This window comes from Tachyglossus aculeatus, chromosome 1 (genome assembly GCF_015852505.1).
Source record: "Tachyglossus aculeatus isolate mTacAcu1 chromosome 1, mTacAcu1.pri, whole genome shotgun sequence".
Lineage (NCBI taxonomy): Eukaryota > Metazoa > Chordata > Mammalia > Monotremata > Tachyglossidae > Tachyglossus > Tachyglossus aculeatus.
Window position 1 is genome coordinate 10,078,255 of NC_052066.1, and position 14,320 is coordinate 10,092,574.

A 14,320-nucleotide genomic window follows, 5' to 3' on the forward strand; every position below is an offset into this window, starting at 1 on the left:
TACAAGTTGGCAACATATAGAGACAGTCCCTACCCAACAGTGGGCTCACAGTCTAAAAGGGGGAGACGGAGAACAAAACCAAACATACTAACAAAATAAAATAAATAGAATAGATATGTACAAGTAAAATAAATAGAGTAATAAATATGTACAAACATATATACATATATACAGGTGCTGTGGGGAAGGGAAAGAGGTAAGATGGGGGGATGGAGAGGGGGACGAGGGGGAGAGGAAGGAAGGGGCTCAGTCTGGGAAGGCCTCCTGGAGGAGGTGAGCTCTCATTAAGGCTCACAGTATTTTATAAATAAAATATTTATTTTATTTTGTTAATACGTTTGGTTTTGTTGTCTGTCTCCCCCTTCTAGACTGTGAGCCCGCTGTTGGGTAGGGACCGTCTATGTTGCCAACTTGGACTTCCCAAGCACTTAGTCCAGTGCTCTGCACACAGTAAGCACTCAATAAATATTCATTCATTCATTCAATCGTATTTATTGAGCGCTTACTGCGTGCAGAGCACTGGACTAAGCGCTTGGGATGTACAAGTCGGCAACATAGAGAGACGGTCCCTACCCAACAGCGGGCTCACAGGCTAGAAATATGATTGATTGATTGACAGAGCAGGTGCCTGGGAAGCAGGACCCTCTTGACTGTGAGCTTGCTGTGGGCAGGGAATGTGTCCGTTTACTGTTCTATTGGACTCTCTCAAGCGCTTAGTACAGTGCTCGGCACACAAGGGAGCAGCATGGCCTAGTGGATGGAGTTTGGGCCTACTATAATAATAATAATAGTATTTGTCGTTAAGCGCTTACTATACGCTAGGGACTGTACTAAGCGCAGGGGTAGATCCAAGCAAATCAGGTTGGACACAGACCCTGGCCCATGTGGGACTTCCAGTCTCCATCCCCATTTTACAGAGGAGGGAACTGAGGCCCAGAGAATAATAATAATAATGATGATGGCATTTGTTGACGATGTTGATGGCATTTGTTAAGCGCTTACTATGTGCAAAGCACTGTTCTAAGCGCTGAGGGGGATAAAAGATGATCAGGTTGTCCCATGTGGGGCTCACAGTCTTCACCCCCATGTTACAGATGAGGTAACTGAGGCCCAGAGAATAATAATAATACTAATAATGATAATGATGGTATTTGTTGATGATGTTGATGGCATTTGTTAAGCGCTTACTATGTGCAAAGCACTGCTCTAAGCGCTGAGGGGGATAAAAGATGAACAGGTTGTTCCACGTGGGGCTCACAGTCTTCACCCCCATTTTATATATGAGGTAACTGAGGCCCAGAGAATAATAATAATAATAATGATAATGATGGCATTTGTTGATGATGTTGATGACATTTGTTAAGCGCTTACTATGTGTAAAGCACTGTTCTAAGCGCTGAGAGGGATAAAAGCTGATCAGATTGTCCCACGTGGGGCTCACAGTCTTCACCCCCATTTTACAGAGGAGGTAACTGAGGCCCAGAGAATAATAATAATAATAATAATGATAATGATGGCATTTGTTGATGATGTTGATGGCATTTGTTAAGTGCTTACTATGTGCAAAGCACTGTTCTAAGTGCTGACGGGGATAAAAGATGATCAGGTTGTCCCACGTGGGGCTCACAGTCTTCACCCCCATTTTACAGATGAGGTAACTGAGGTCCAGAGAATAATAATAATAATAATAATAATAATAATAATAATAATAATAATAATGATGGCATTTGTTGATGATGTTGACGGCATTTGTTAAGCGCTTACTATGTGCAAAGTACTGTTCGAAGCACTGAGGGGGATAAAAAATGATCAGGTTGTCCCACGTGGGGCTCAGTCTTCACCCCCATTTTACAGAGGAGGTAAATGAGGCCCAGAGAATAATAATAATAATGATGGCATTTGTTGATGATGTTGATGGCATTTGTTAAGCGCTTACTATGTGCAAAGCACTGTTCTAAGCGCTGAGAGGGTAAAAGATGATCAGGTTGTCCCATGTGGGGCTCACAGTCTTCACCCCCATTTTACAGATGAGGTAACTGAGGCCCAGAGAATAATAATGATAATAACAATGATAATGATGGCATTTGTTAATGATGTTGATTGCAGTTAAGCGCTTACTATGTGCAAAGCACTGTTCTAAGCGCTGAGGGGGATAAAAGATGATCAGGTTGTCCCACGTGGGGATCACAGTCTTCACCCCCATTTTCCAGATGAGGTCACTGAGGCCCAGAGAAATGAAGTGACTTGCCCAAAGTCACACAGCTGACATGTGGCGGAGCCGGGATTAGAATCCATGACCTCTGACTCCAAAGCCCAGGCTCTTTCCACTGAGCCACGCTGCTTTTCTGTGCAAAGCACTGTTCTAAGCACTGTGGGGGGGGATACAAGGTAGGTTGTCCCAGGTGGGGCTCCCAGTCGTAATCCCCATTTTATAGATGAGGTAACTGAGGCTCAGAGAAGTGACTTGCCCAAGGTCACACAGCAGACATGTGGCGGAGCCGGGATTCGAACCCATGACGTCTGACTCCAAAGCCCGGGCTCTTTAAGTGAAGTGACTTATCCAAGGTCACACAGCAGACAAGTGGGAGGGCCGGGATGGGAACCCAGGACCTTCTGACTTCCGGGCTCGGGCTCTAACCACTAGAACATACTGCTTCTGGAAGTCAGAAGGCCCTGGGTTCTCATCCCGGCTCCGCCACTTGTCTGCGGTGTGACCTTGGGCAAGTCACTTCGCTTCTCTCGGCCTCAGTCCCCTCATCTGTAAAATGGGAGTTAAGACTGTGAGCCCCCTGTGGGGCAGGGACTGGGTCCAACCCGATTAGCTTGCGTGGCTCAGTGGAAAGAGCCTGGGCTTTGGAGACAGTGGTCATGGGTTCAAATCCCGGCTCCACCAATTGCCAGCTGGGTGACTTTGGGCAAGTCACTTCACTTGTGAGCCCACTGTTGGGGAGGGACTGTCTCTATATGTTGCCAACTTGTACTTCCCAAGCGCTTAGTACAGTGCTCTGCACACAGTAAGCGCTCAATAAATACGATTGATTGATTGATTGATTCTCTGGGCCTCGGTTACCTCATCTGGAAAATGGGGATTGACTGTGAGCCCTCTGTGGGGCAACCTGATCACTCTGTAGCCACCCCAGCGCTTAGAACAGTGCTTTGCACATAATAGGCGCTTAATAAATGCCATCATTATTATTATCTACCCCAAGCGCTTAGAACATTGCTTGACACAGAGTAAGCAATTGATAAATCATCAATCGTATTTATTGAGTGCTTACTGTGTGCAGAGCACTGTACTAAGCGCTTAGCACTGAATGAATGAATGAATCAATAAATGCCACCAGTATAATAATAATAATAATTATGTTGGTAATTGTTACGCGCTTACTATGTGCAAAGCACTGTGCTAAGCGCTGGGGTAGATACAAGGTAATCAGGTTGTCCCACGAGGGGCTCCCAGTCTTCATCCCCATTTTACAGATGAGGGAACTGAGGCCCGGAGAAGTGATTTGCCCAACGTCACACAGCTGACAAGTGGCGGAGCCGGGATTTGAACCCACGACCTCTGACTCCAAAGCCCGGGCTCTTTCCATTGAGCCATACTGCTTCCCCTTATAGTAAGCGCTCAATAAATACGACTGACTGTTTGGCCTGTTGATGGATTGTGGGACACCAGGTGGGGAGAGCAAGCCCGGCCCAGAACCACTGGGATCATCATCATCATCAATCGTATTTATTGAGCGCTTAATGTGTGCAGAGCACTGTACTAAGCGCTTGGGAAGTACAAAGGATGTGTGTGAGTGTGTGTATTTGTGTGTGTGTGTGTGATGTGGGGAGGGGGTCTCTGGACTGATGTCCGTCTCCCTCGCTAATAATAATAATTATGGTATTTGTTAAGTGCCGTGCCAAGCGCTGTTCTAAACACTGAGGTAGATACAAGGTAATCAGGTTGTCCCACGTGGGGCTCCCAGCCTTAATCCCCATTTTCCAGAGGAGGGAACTGAGGCCCAGAGAAGTGAAGAAGTGAAGTGTCTTGCCCGAGGTCACACAGCAATCAATCAATCAATCAATCGTATTTATTGAGCGCTTACTGTGTGCAGAGCACTGGACTAAGCGCTTGGGAAGTCCAAGTTGGCAACATCTAGAGACAGTCCCTACCCAACAGTGGGCTCACAGTCTAAAAGGGGGAGACAGAGAACAAAACCAAACATACTAACAAAATAAAATAAATAGAACAGATATGTACAGGTAAAATAAATAAATAAATAGAGTAATAAATAAGTACAAACATATATACATGCTAAGCTAGCTCTCTTCCTCCCTTCAAGGCCCTGCTGAGAGCTCACCTCCTCCAGGAGGCCTTCCCAGACTGAGCCCCTTCCTTCCTCTCACCCTCGTCCCCCTCTCCATCCCCCCATCTTACCTCCCTCCCTTCCCCACAGCACCTGTATATATGGATATATGTTTGTACATATTTTTTTACTCTATTTATTTATTTATTTATTTATTTAATTTATTTGTACATATCTATTCTATTTATTTTATTTTGTTAGTATGTTTGGTTTTGTTCTCTGCCTCCCCCTTTTAGACTGTGAGCCCACTGTTGGGTAGGGACTGTCTCTATATGTTGCCAATTTGTACTTCCCAAGCGCTTAGTACAGTGCTCTGCACATAGTAAGCGCTCAATAAATACGATTGATGATGATATACATATATACAGGAGTTGTGGGGAAGGGAAGGAGGTAAGATGGGGGGATGGAGAGGGGGATGAGGGGGAGAGGAAGGAAGGGGCACAGTGTGGGAAGGCCTCCTGGAGGAGGTGAGCTCTCAGTAGGGCCTTGAAGGGAGGAAGAGAGCTAGCTTGGCGGATGGGCAGAGGGATTGGGGGCATTCCAGGCCTGGGGGAGGAAGTGGGCCGGGGGTCCATGGCGGGACGGGTGAGAACGAGGCCTAACGGTGAGGAGATTAGCGGCAGAGGAGCGGAGCGTGCGGGCTGGGCTGGAGAAGGACAGAAGGGAGGTGAGGTAGGAGGGGGCGATGTGATGGACAGCCTGGAAGCCCAGGGTGAGGAGTTTCTGCCAGACAAGTGGCAGAGACGAGATTAGAACCCACGTCCTCCGGCTCCCAAGCCCGGGCTCTTTCCACTCAGCCACGCTGCTTCTCGAGGCTGTCAGCCCGTTGTGGGCAGGGAATGTGTCTGTTTATTGTCTGAGTGTCCTCTCCCGAGCGCTTAGCACAATCAATCGTATTTATTGAGCGCTTACTGTGTGCAGAGCACTGTACTAAGCGCTTGGGAAGTACAAGTTGGCAACATCTAGAGACAGTCCCTACCCAACAGTGGGCTCACAGTCTAGAAGGCTCAGGGCTCTGCACCTAGTGAGCGCTCAATAAATATGACTGAATGGATGAATGCCCCCAGGCCCCACTCCCTGGCTTCCCAGCCCCCCCGCCACCCAACCCACCAGCACCACCAGAAGCAGCGTGGCTCAGTGGAAAGAGCCCGGGCTTTGGAGTCAGAGGTCATGGGTTCGAATCCCGGCTCCGCCAATTGTCAGCTGGGTGACTTTGGGCAAGTCACTTCACTTCTCTGGGCCTCAGTTCCCTCATCTGTAAAATGGGGGTGAAGACTGTGAGCCCCCCTAGGGACAACCTGATCACCCTGTAACCTCCCCAGTGCTTAGAACAGTGCTTTGCACATAGTAAGCGCTTAATAAATGCCATCATTATTATTATTATTATTATTATTATTATTATTATTATTACTGTTTGACAGATCGATAGACAGAGGGTGGGATACCTTTTTCTTCTCCTCCTCCCCATCTCCCCCACTGCCCTAACTCCTTCCCCTCCCCACAGCACCTGTATATATATTTGTCCAAATTTCTTACTCTATTTATTTTACTTGTACATATTTACTATTCTATTTATTTTGTTAATGATGTGCCTATAGCTTTAATTCTATTTGTTCTGATGATTTTGATACCTGTCCACATGTTTTGTTTTGTTGTCCATCTCCCCCTTCTAGACTGTGAGCCCGTCGTTGGGTAGGGACCATCTATATGTTGCTGACTTGTACTTCCCAAGCACTTAGTCCAGTGCTCTGCACGCAGTAAGCGCTCAATAAATACGATTGAATGAATGAATGAATCGATAGACAGAGGGTGGGATACCTTTTTCCTCGCCTCCTCCCCATCTCCCCCCGCCCTACCTCCTTCCCCTCCCCACAGCACCTGTGTATATATTTGTCTAGATTTATTACTCTATTTCTTCTAGACTGTGGGACCATCTCTATGTGTTGCCAACTTTTACTTCCCAAGCACTTAGTACAGTGCTCTGCACACAGTAAGCGCTCAATAAATACGATTGATTGATTGATTGATTTTACTTGTACGTATTTACTATTCTATTTATTTTGTTAATGATGTGCCTATAGCTTTAATTCTATTTGTTCTGATGATTTTGATACCTGTCCACATGTTTTGTTTTGTTGTCCATCTCCCCCTTCTAGACTGTGAGCCCGTCGTTGGGTAGGGACCATCTATATGTTGCTGACTTGTACTTCCCAAGCACTTAGTCCAGTGCTCTGCACGCAGTAAGCGCTCAATAAATACGATTGAATGAATGAATGAATCGATAGACAGAGGGTGGGATACCTTTTTCCTCGCCTCCTCCCCATCTCCCCCCGCCCTACCTCCTTCCCCTCCCCACAGCACCTGTATATATATTTGTCTAGATTTATTACTCTATTTCTTCTAGACTGTGGGACCGTCTCTATGTGTTGCCAACTTGTACTTCCCAAGCACTTAGTACAGTGCTCTGCACACAGTAAGCGCTCAATAAATACGATTGATTGATTGATTTTACTTGTACGTATTTACTATTCCATTTATTTTGTTAATGATGTGCCTATAGCTTTAATTCTATTTGTTCTGACGATTTTGATACCTGTCCACATGTTTTGTTTTGTTGTCCGTCTCCCCCTTCTAGACTGTGAGCCCGTCGTTGGGTAGGGACCATCTATATGTTGCCGACTTGTACTTTCCAGGCGCGTAGTCCAGTGCTCTGCACGCAGTAAGCACTCAATAAATACGATTGATTGATTGATGAATGAATCGATAGACAGAGGGTGGGATACCTTTTTCCTCTCCTCCTCCTCATCCCCCCCAGCCCTACCTCCTTCCCCTCCCCACAGCACCTGTATATATATATATATATTTGTACAGATTTATTACTCTATTTATTTTACTTGTACATATTTACTATTCTATTTATTTTGTTAATGATGTGCCTATAGCTTTAATTCTATTTGTTCTGACGATTTTGATACCTGTCCACATGTTTTGCCTTGTTGTCCGTCTCCCCCTTCTAGACTGTGAGCCCGTCGTTGGGTAGGAACCATCTATATGCTGCCGACTTGTACTTCCCAAGCACTTAGTACAGTGCTCTGCACATGGTAAGCGCTCAATAAATACGATTGAATGAATGAATGAATCGATAGACAGAGGGTGGGATACCTTTTTCCTCTCCTCCTCCCCATCCCCCCGGCCCTACCTCCTTCCCCTCCCCACAGCACCTGTACATATATTTGTACAGATTTCTTACTCTATTTTTCTTGTACATATTTACTATTCTATTTATTTTGTTTATGATGTGCCTATAGCTCTAATTCTATTTGTTCTGACGATTTTGATAACAATAATAATAATGATGGCATTTATTAAGCGCTTACTATGTGCAAAGCACTGTTCTAAGCGCTGGGGAGGTTACAAGGTGATCAGGTTGTCCCACGGGGGCTCACAGTCTTCATCCCCATTTTACAGATGAGGGAACTGAGGCCCAGAGAACTTAAATGCCTTGCCCAAAGTCACACAGCTGACAATTGGCAGAGCCAGGATTTGAACCCATGACCTCTAACTCAAAAGCCTGGGCTCTTTCCACTGAGCCACACTGCTTCTCTGGGACCATCCATATGTTGCCGACTTGTACTTCCCAAGTGCTTAGTACAGTGCTCTGCACACGGTAAGCACTCAATAAATATGACTGAATGAATGAATGAATGACAATCAATCGTATTTATTGAGCACTTACCGTGTTCAGAGCACTGTAATAATAATAATAATAATGGCATTTATTAAGCGCTTACTACGTGCAAAGCACTGTTCTAAGCACTGGGGTAGATACAAGGTAATCGAGTTGTCCCACGTGGGGCTCACAGACCTAATCCCCATTTTCCAGATGAGGGAACTGAGGCCCCGAGAAGTGAAGTGACTTGCCCAAAGTCACCCAGCTGACAGCTGGCGGCGCCGGGACTTGAACCCACAACCCCTGACTCCAAAACCCGGGCTCTTTCCACTGAGCCACGCTGTAAAATGAGGATGAAGCCTGTGAGCCCCCCGGGGGACAACCTGATCACCTTGTAACCCTCCCCAGCGCTTAGAACAGTGCTCTGCACATAGTAAGCGCTTAATAAATGCCATCATCATCATCATCATCTTCACTGGACTAAGCGCTTGGGAAGTCCAAGTTGGCAACATATAGAGACGGTCGCTACCCAACAGTGGGCTCACAGGCTAGAATATCATCATCATCATCGGTCGTATTTATTGAGCGCTTACTGTGTGCAGAGCACTGGACTAAGCGCTTGGGAAGTACAAGTTGGCAACATCATCAATCGTATTTATTGAGCGCTTACTATGTGCAGAGCACTGTACTAAGCGCTGGGAAGTACAAATTGGCAACATATAGAGACGGTCCCTACCCAACAGTGGGCTCACAGTCTAAAAGGGGGAGACAGAGAACAAAACCAAACATACTAACAAAATAAAATAAATAGAATTGTTATGTACAAGTAAAATAGAGTAATAAATCTGTACAAATATATACATATATACAGGTGCTGTGGGGAATCAATCAATCAATCGTATTTATTGAGCGCTTACTATGTGCAGAGCACTGTACTAAGCGCTTGGGAAGTACAAATTGGAAGGGAAGGAGGTAAGATGGGGGGGATGGAGAGGGGGACGAGGGGGAGAGGAAGGAAGGGGCTCAGTCTGGGAAGGCCTCCTGGAGGAGGTGAGCTCTCAGAATACCAGACGGGGGAGAGCAAGCCACCCTACCCACCCTCCGACAGGGCCCCGGGCACCTTCCCGGCCTGGCAGGGGGTCCCAGGGTGGGGGGGGATGGAGGGGCCAGCTGGGGGAGGGGGTCTGCCCCAGCCCCCGCCCCAGGCAGGCGACGCTGAGGTCCAGGACCTGAGCCAAGTAATGGAGAACAGGCCAAACGGCAGGACAGCCTATCCTGGATTACTTGAAACAGGGCCCGGCCACCGGCCCGTGGACGGAGTTTGGGGGTGAAGGGAGGACGGGACCCCGGAGCCCCAACCGGGGGCCGGGACAAAGGGGGACCCTGCCCCACGGCCCCCCTCACCTGATGAACGATCCCATCGATCTCCACCGGGATGATGAAGTCGGCGTTGTTCACCGGCTGTGGGAGACAGAGACCCTGAGGCCCGGGGTTTTGGGGGGGTCCGGGACCCCAAGGGCGGGAGGAGGGTGGGGACGGGGGCGCGCCGGGGGTCTTGACCTTGAAGGAGCTGTGTACCAGAGTCTCGTCCAGGTCGATGACCATGCAGATTTTGCTGGCGTCCTGACTGCTGGCTTCGGGGAGCAGCTGTTTGCCGCCGGCCTGGAAGGCGGGGGAGACAATCAATCAATCAATCGTATTTATTGAGCGCTTACTGTGCGCAGAGCACTGGACTAAGCGCTTGGGAAGTACAAATTGGCAACATATAGAGACAGTCCCTACCCAACAGTGGGCTCCCAGTCTAAAAGGGGGAGACAGAGAACAAAACCAAACATACTAACAAAATAAAATAAATAGAATAGATATGTACAAGTAAAATAAATCATCATCATCAATCGTATTTAGTGAGCGCTTACTATGTGCAGAGCACTGGACTAAGCGCTTGGGAAGTACAAATTGGCAACATATAGAGACAGTCCCTACCCAACAGTGGGCTCCCAGTCTAAAAGGGGGAGACAGAGAACAAAACCAAACATACTAACAAAATAAAATAAATAGAATAGATATGTACAAGTAAAATAAATAGAGTAATAAACATGTACAAACATATATACATATATACAGGTGTTGTGGGGAAGGGAAGGAGGTAAGATGGGGGGATGGAGAGGGGGACGAGGGAGAGAGGAAGGAAGGGGCTCAGTGTGGGAAGGCCTCCTGGAGGAGGTGAGCTCTCAGTAGGGCCTTGAAGGGAGGAAGAGAGCGAGCTTGGCGGATGGACAGAGGGATTGGGGGCATTCCAGGCCCGGGGGAGGACGTGGGCCGGGGGTCGATGGCGGGACGGGCGAGAACGAGGCCTAAAGGTGAAGAGATTAGCGGCAGAGGAGCGGAGGGTGCGGGCTGGGCAGGAGAAGGAGAGAAGGGAGGTGAGGTAGGAGGGGGCGAGGGGATGGCCAGCCTGGAAGCCCAGGGTGAGGAGTTTCTGCCTGATGCGCAGATTGATTGGTAGCCACTGGAGATTTTTGAGGAGGGGAGTAACATGTCCAGAGCGTTTCTGGACAAAGACAATCCGGGCAGCAGCGTGAAGTATGGATTGAAGTGGGCGGGGAAGGGTCTCAGAGGGGGTCCCCCCAAACCAGGGGTCCTCCCCCAACCCACGGCCCCCTCGCTCTCCTCCCACCCAACACTGTGTCCAACCCGATGACCTGGTATCTACCCCAGCGCTTAGAACAGGGCTTGACACATAGTAAGCGCTTAGCAAATAATAATAATAATGGTATTTGTTGCTACTACTAATAATGATGATGGCATTCATTCATTCATTCAATCGTATTTATTGAGCGCTTACTGGGTGCAGAGCACCGTATTAAGCGCTTACTATAATAATAATAATGATGGTATTTATTAAGTGCTTACTATGTGCAAAGCACTGTTCTAAGCACTGGGGAGGTTACAAGTTGATCAGGTTGTCCTACGTGGGGTTCACAGTCCCCATTTTACCTATGAGGGAACTGAGGCCCAGAGAATAATAACAATAACGATGGTATTTATTAAGCACTTCTATGTGCAAAGCACTGTTCTAAGCACTAGAGAGGTTACAAGTTGATCAGGTTGTCCTATGTGGGGTTCACAGTCTTACTCCCCATTTTACAGATGAGGGAACTGAGGCCCAGAGAATAATAACAAAAACGATGGTATAAATAGAATATAGACTGATCACCTTGTAACCTCCTCAGTGCTTAGAACAGTGCTTTGCACATAGTAAGCGCTTAAGCACAGTCTTCTAGACTGGGAGCCCGCTGTTGGGTAGGGACCAGTCTCTATATGTTGCCAACTTGTGCTTCCCAAGCGCTTAGTACAGTGCTCTGCACATAGTAAGCGCTCAATAAATACAATTGAATGAATAAATGCCATCATTATTATTATTATTTAGCTTTAATTCCATTTGTTCTGACGACTTGACACCCGTCCACATGTTTTGTTGTCCGTCGAGCCTGTGAGCCTGTTGTTGGGTAGGGACCATCTCTATCTGTTGCCAACTTGTGCTTCCCAAGCGCTTAGTACAGTGCTCTGCACACAGGAAGCGCTCAATAAATACAACTGAATGAATAAATGCCATCATTATTATTATTATTTAGCTTTAATTCTATTTGTTCTGACAACATGACACCTGTCCACGTGTTTTGTTGTCCGTCTCCCCCTTCGAGCCTGTGAGCCCGTTGTTGGGTAGGGACCGTCTCTATCTGCTGCCTTGTGCTTCCCAAGCGCTTAGTACAGTGCTCTGCACACAGTAAGCGCTCAATAAATACGACTGAATGAATAAATGCCATCATTATTATTATTATTTAGCTTTAATTCTATTTGTTCTGATGACTTGACACCCGTCCACGTGTTTTGTTGTCCGTCTCCCCCTTCAAGCCTGTGAGCCTGTTGTTGGGTAGGGACCGTCTCTATCTGCTGCCAACTTGTGCTTCCCAAGCGCTTAGTACAGTACTCTGCACACAGTAAGCGCACAATAAATACAATTGAATGAATAAATGCCATCATTATTATTATTATTTAGCTTTAATTCTATTTGTTCTGACGACTTGACACCTGTCCACGTGTTTTGTTTTCCGTCTCCCCCTTCGAGCCTATGAGCCCGTGGTTGGGTAGGGACCGTCTCTATCTGCTGCCAACTTGTGCTTCCCAAGCGCTTAGTACAGTGCTCTGCACACAGTAAGCGCTCAATAAATACAATTGAATGAATAAATACCATCATTATTATTATTATTATTTAGCTTTAATTCTATTTGTTCTGATGACTTGACACCGGTCCACGTGTTTTGTTGTCCGTCTCCCCCTTCGAGCCTGTGAGCCCATTGTTGGGTAGGGACCGTCTCTATCTGCTGCCGACTTGTGCTTCCCAAGCGCTTAGTACAGTGCTCTGCACACAGTAAGCGCTCAATAAATACAATTGAATGAATAAATACCATCATTATTATTATTATTATTTAGCTTTAATTCTATTTGTTCTGACGACTTGACACCCGTCCACGTGTTTTGTTGTCCGTCTCCCCCTTCGAGCCTATGAGCCCGTGGTTGGGTAGGGACCGTCTCTATCTGCTGCCAACCTGTGCTTCCCAAGCGCTTAGTACAGTGCTCTGCACACAGGAAGCGCTCAATAAATACGATAGAATGAATAAACGCCATCATCATTATTATTATTTAGCTTTAATTCTATTTGTTCTGACGACTTGACACCCGTCCACGGGTTTTGTTGTCCGTCTCCCTCTTCGAGCCTGTGAGCCTGTTGTTGGGTAGGGACTGTCTCTATCTGTTGCCAACTTGTGCTTCCCAAGTGCTTAGTACAGTGCTCTGCACAAAGGAAGCGCTCAATAAATACAATTGAATGAATAAATGCCATCACTATTATTATTATTATTATTATTAAGCTTTAATTCTATTTGCTCTGACGACTTGACACCCGTCCACGTGTTTTATTGTCCATCTGCCTGTGAGCCCGTTGTTGGGTAGGGACCGTCTCTATCTGCAGCCAACTTGTGCTTCCCAAGCGCTTAGTACAGTGCTCTGCACACAGTAAGTGCTCAATAAATATGATTGAATGAATGAATGAATGAATGAATGAATGAAGGCCCCAGCCCACCGCTCCTGCTGTCTCTCTTGGCTGCCGTCAGAGAGAAAAAATAGAAAATATGGACAAATAGAAAAAATAGAAAAAATAGAGAAAAAATACAGGAAAAAAATAGAAAAAATAGAGAAAAAATACAGGAAAAAAATTAGAAAAAATAGAGAAAAAATACAGGAAAAAAAATAGAAAAAATAGGCCCAGCCCCTTCCATCAGCTGATGGAAGACCACCACCCACTCCCCCCACCCCGACCCCCAGGCCCGCGATGGTTTCTCCCTTCGGTGAGGTCCTTCTCACCTTAGGGACCGCTCCATTCTCCTCCACCAGCAGCGGGGGGTTGTTGTTGACGGGGTGGGGGGCTTCGGGGTCCTTAGGACACAAGCAGCAGAAGTACTTCCAGATCCTTCTTCTCCGAGGCTTCGTGGAAGGGGCCTGGGTGGGGTCGCCTGGGGAAATAATAATAGTAATAATTGTGGTATTTGTCAAGTGCTTACTATGTACTAACTACTTACTGTACTAAGCACCGGGGATGATACGGGCAAATCGGGTTGGACGCTGTCCCCATCCCACGTGGGGCTCGCAGTCTCCATCCCCATTTGCCAGATGAGGGAACTGAGGCCCAGAGAAGTGAGGTGACCGGCCCAACGTCACACAGCAGAGAAGCGGCGGAGGCGGGATTAGAACCCATGACCTTTTTACTCCCAGGCCCGGGTTCTTTCCACTGAGTCACACTGCTTCTCTCTAGGGGCTCCAGGGAACAATCAATCCATCAATCAGTCATTCATTCAATTGTATTCATTCACTCATTCAATCGTATTTATTGAGTGCTTACTGCATGCAAGAGCACTGTACTAAGCGCTTGGGAAGTCCAAGTTGGCAACCTATAGAGACAGTCCCTACCCAACAACGGGCTCACAGTCTAGAAGGGGGAGACAGACAACAAAACAAAATATGTGGTCAGGTGAGCCCGCTGTTGGGTAGGGACCATCCCTATATCTTGCCAACTTGTACTTCCCAAGCGCTTAGTACATTGCTCTGCACACAGTAAGCGCTCGTGCATGAATCAGAATAAATAGAAGTAAAGCTAGATAATAATTCATTCATTCAGTCGTATTTATTGAGCGCTTACTGTGTGCAGAGCATTGTACTAAGCTCTTGGAAAGCACAAGTT

The 14,320-nt window shown here is 46.9% G+C and overlaps 1 protein-coding gene across 2 annotated transcripts in view; it reads right to left on the reverse strand.

Moving 5' to 3' along the window:
* Positions 1-14,320, reverse strand: part of CTDSP1 (CTD small phosphatase 1) — a 49,759-nt gene that overhangs the window by 10,921 nt on the left and 24,518 nt on the right. The window contains exons 2-4 of one of the 2 annotated variants that reach the window (XM_038741558.1): positions 13,447-13,595; positions 9,601-9,684; positions 9,427-9,483 (exon numbers count right to left, since the gene is read on the reverse strand). In XM_038741558.1, coding sequence (XP_038597486.1) covers positions 9,427-9,483; positions 9,601-9,684; positions 13,447-13,595 — 290 coding nt within the window. Of the gene's footprint in view, positions 1-9,426; positions 9,484-9,582; positions 9,685-13,446; positions 13,596-14,320 lie in introns of both variants that reach the window. The other variant, XM_038741516.1, reaches the window with a different exon arrangement.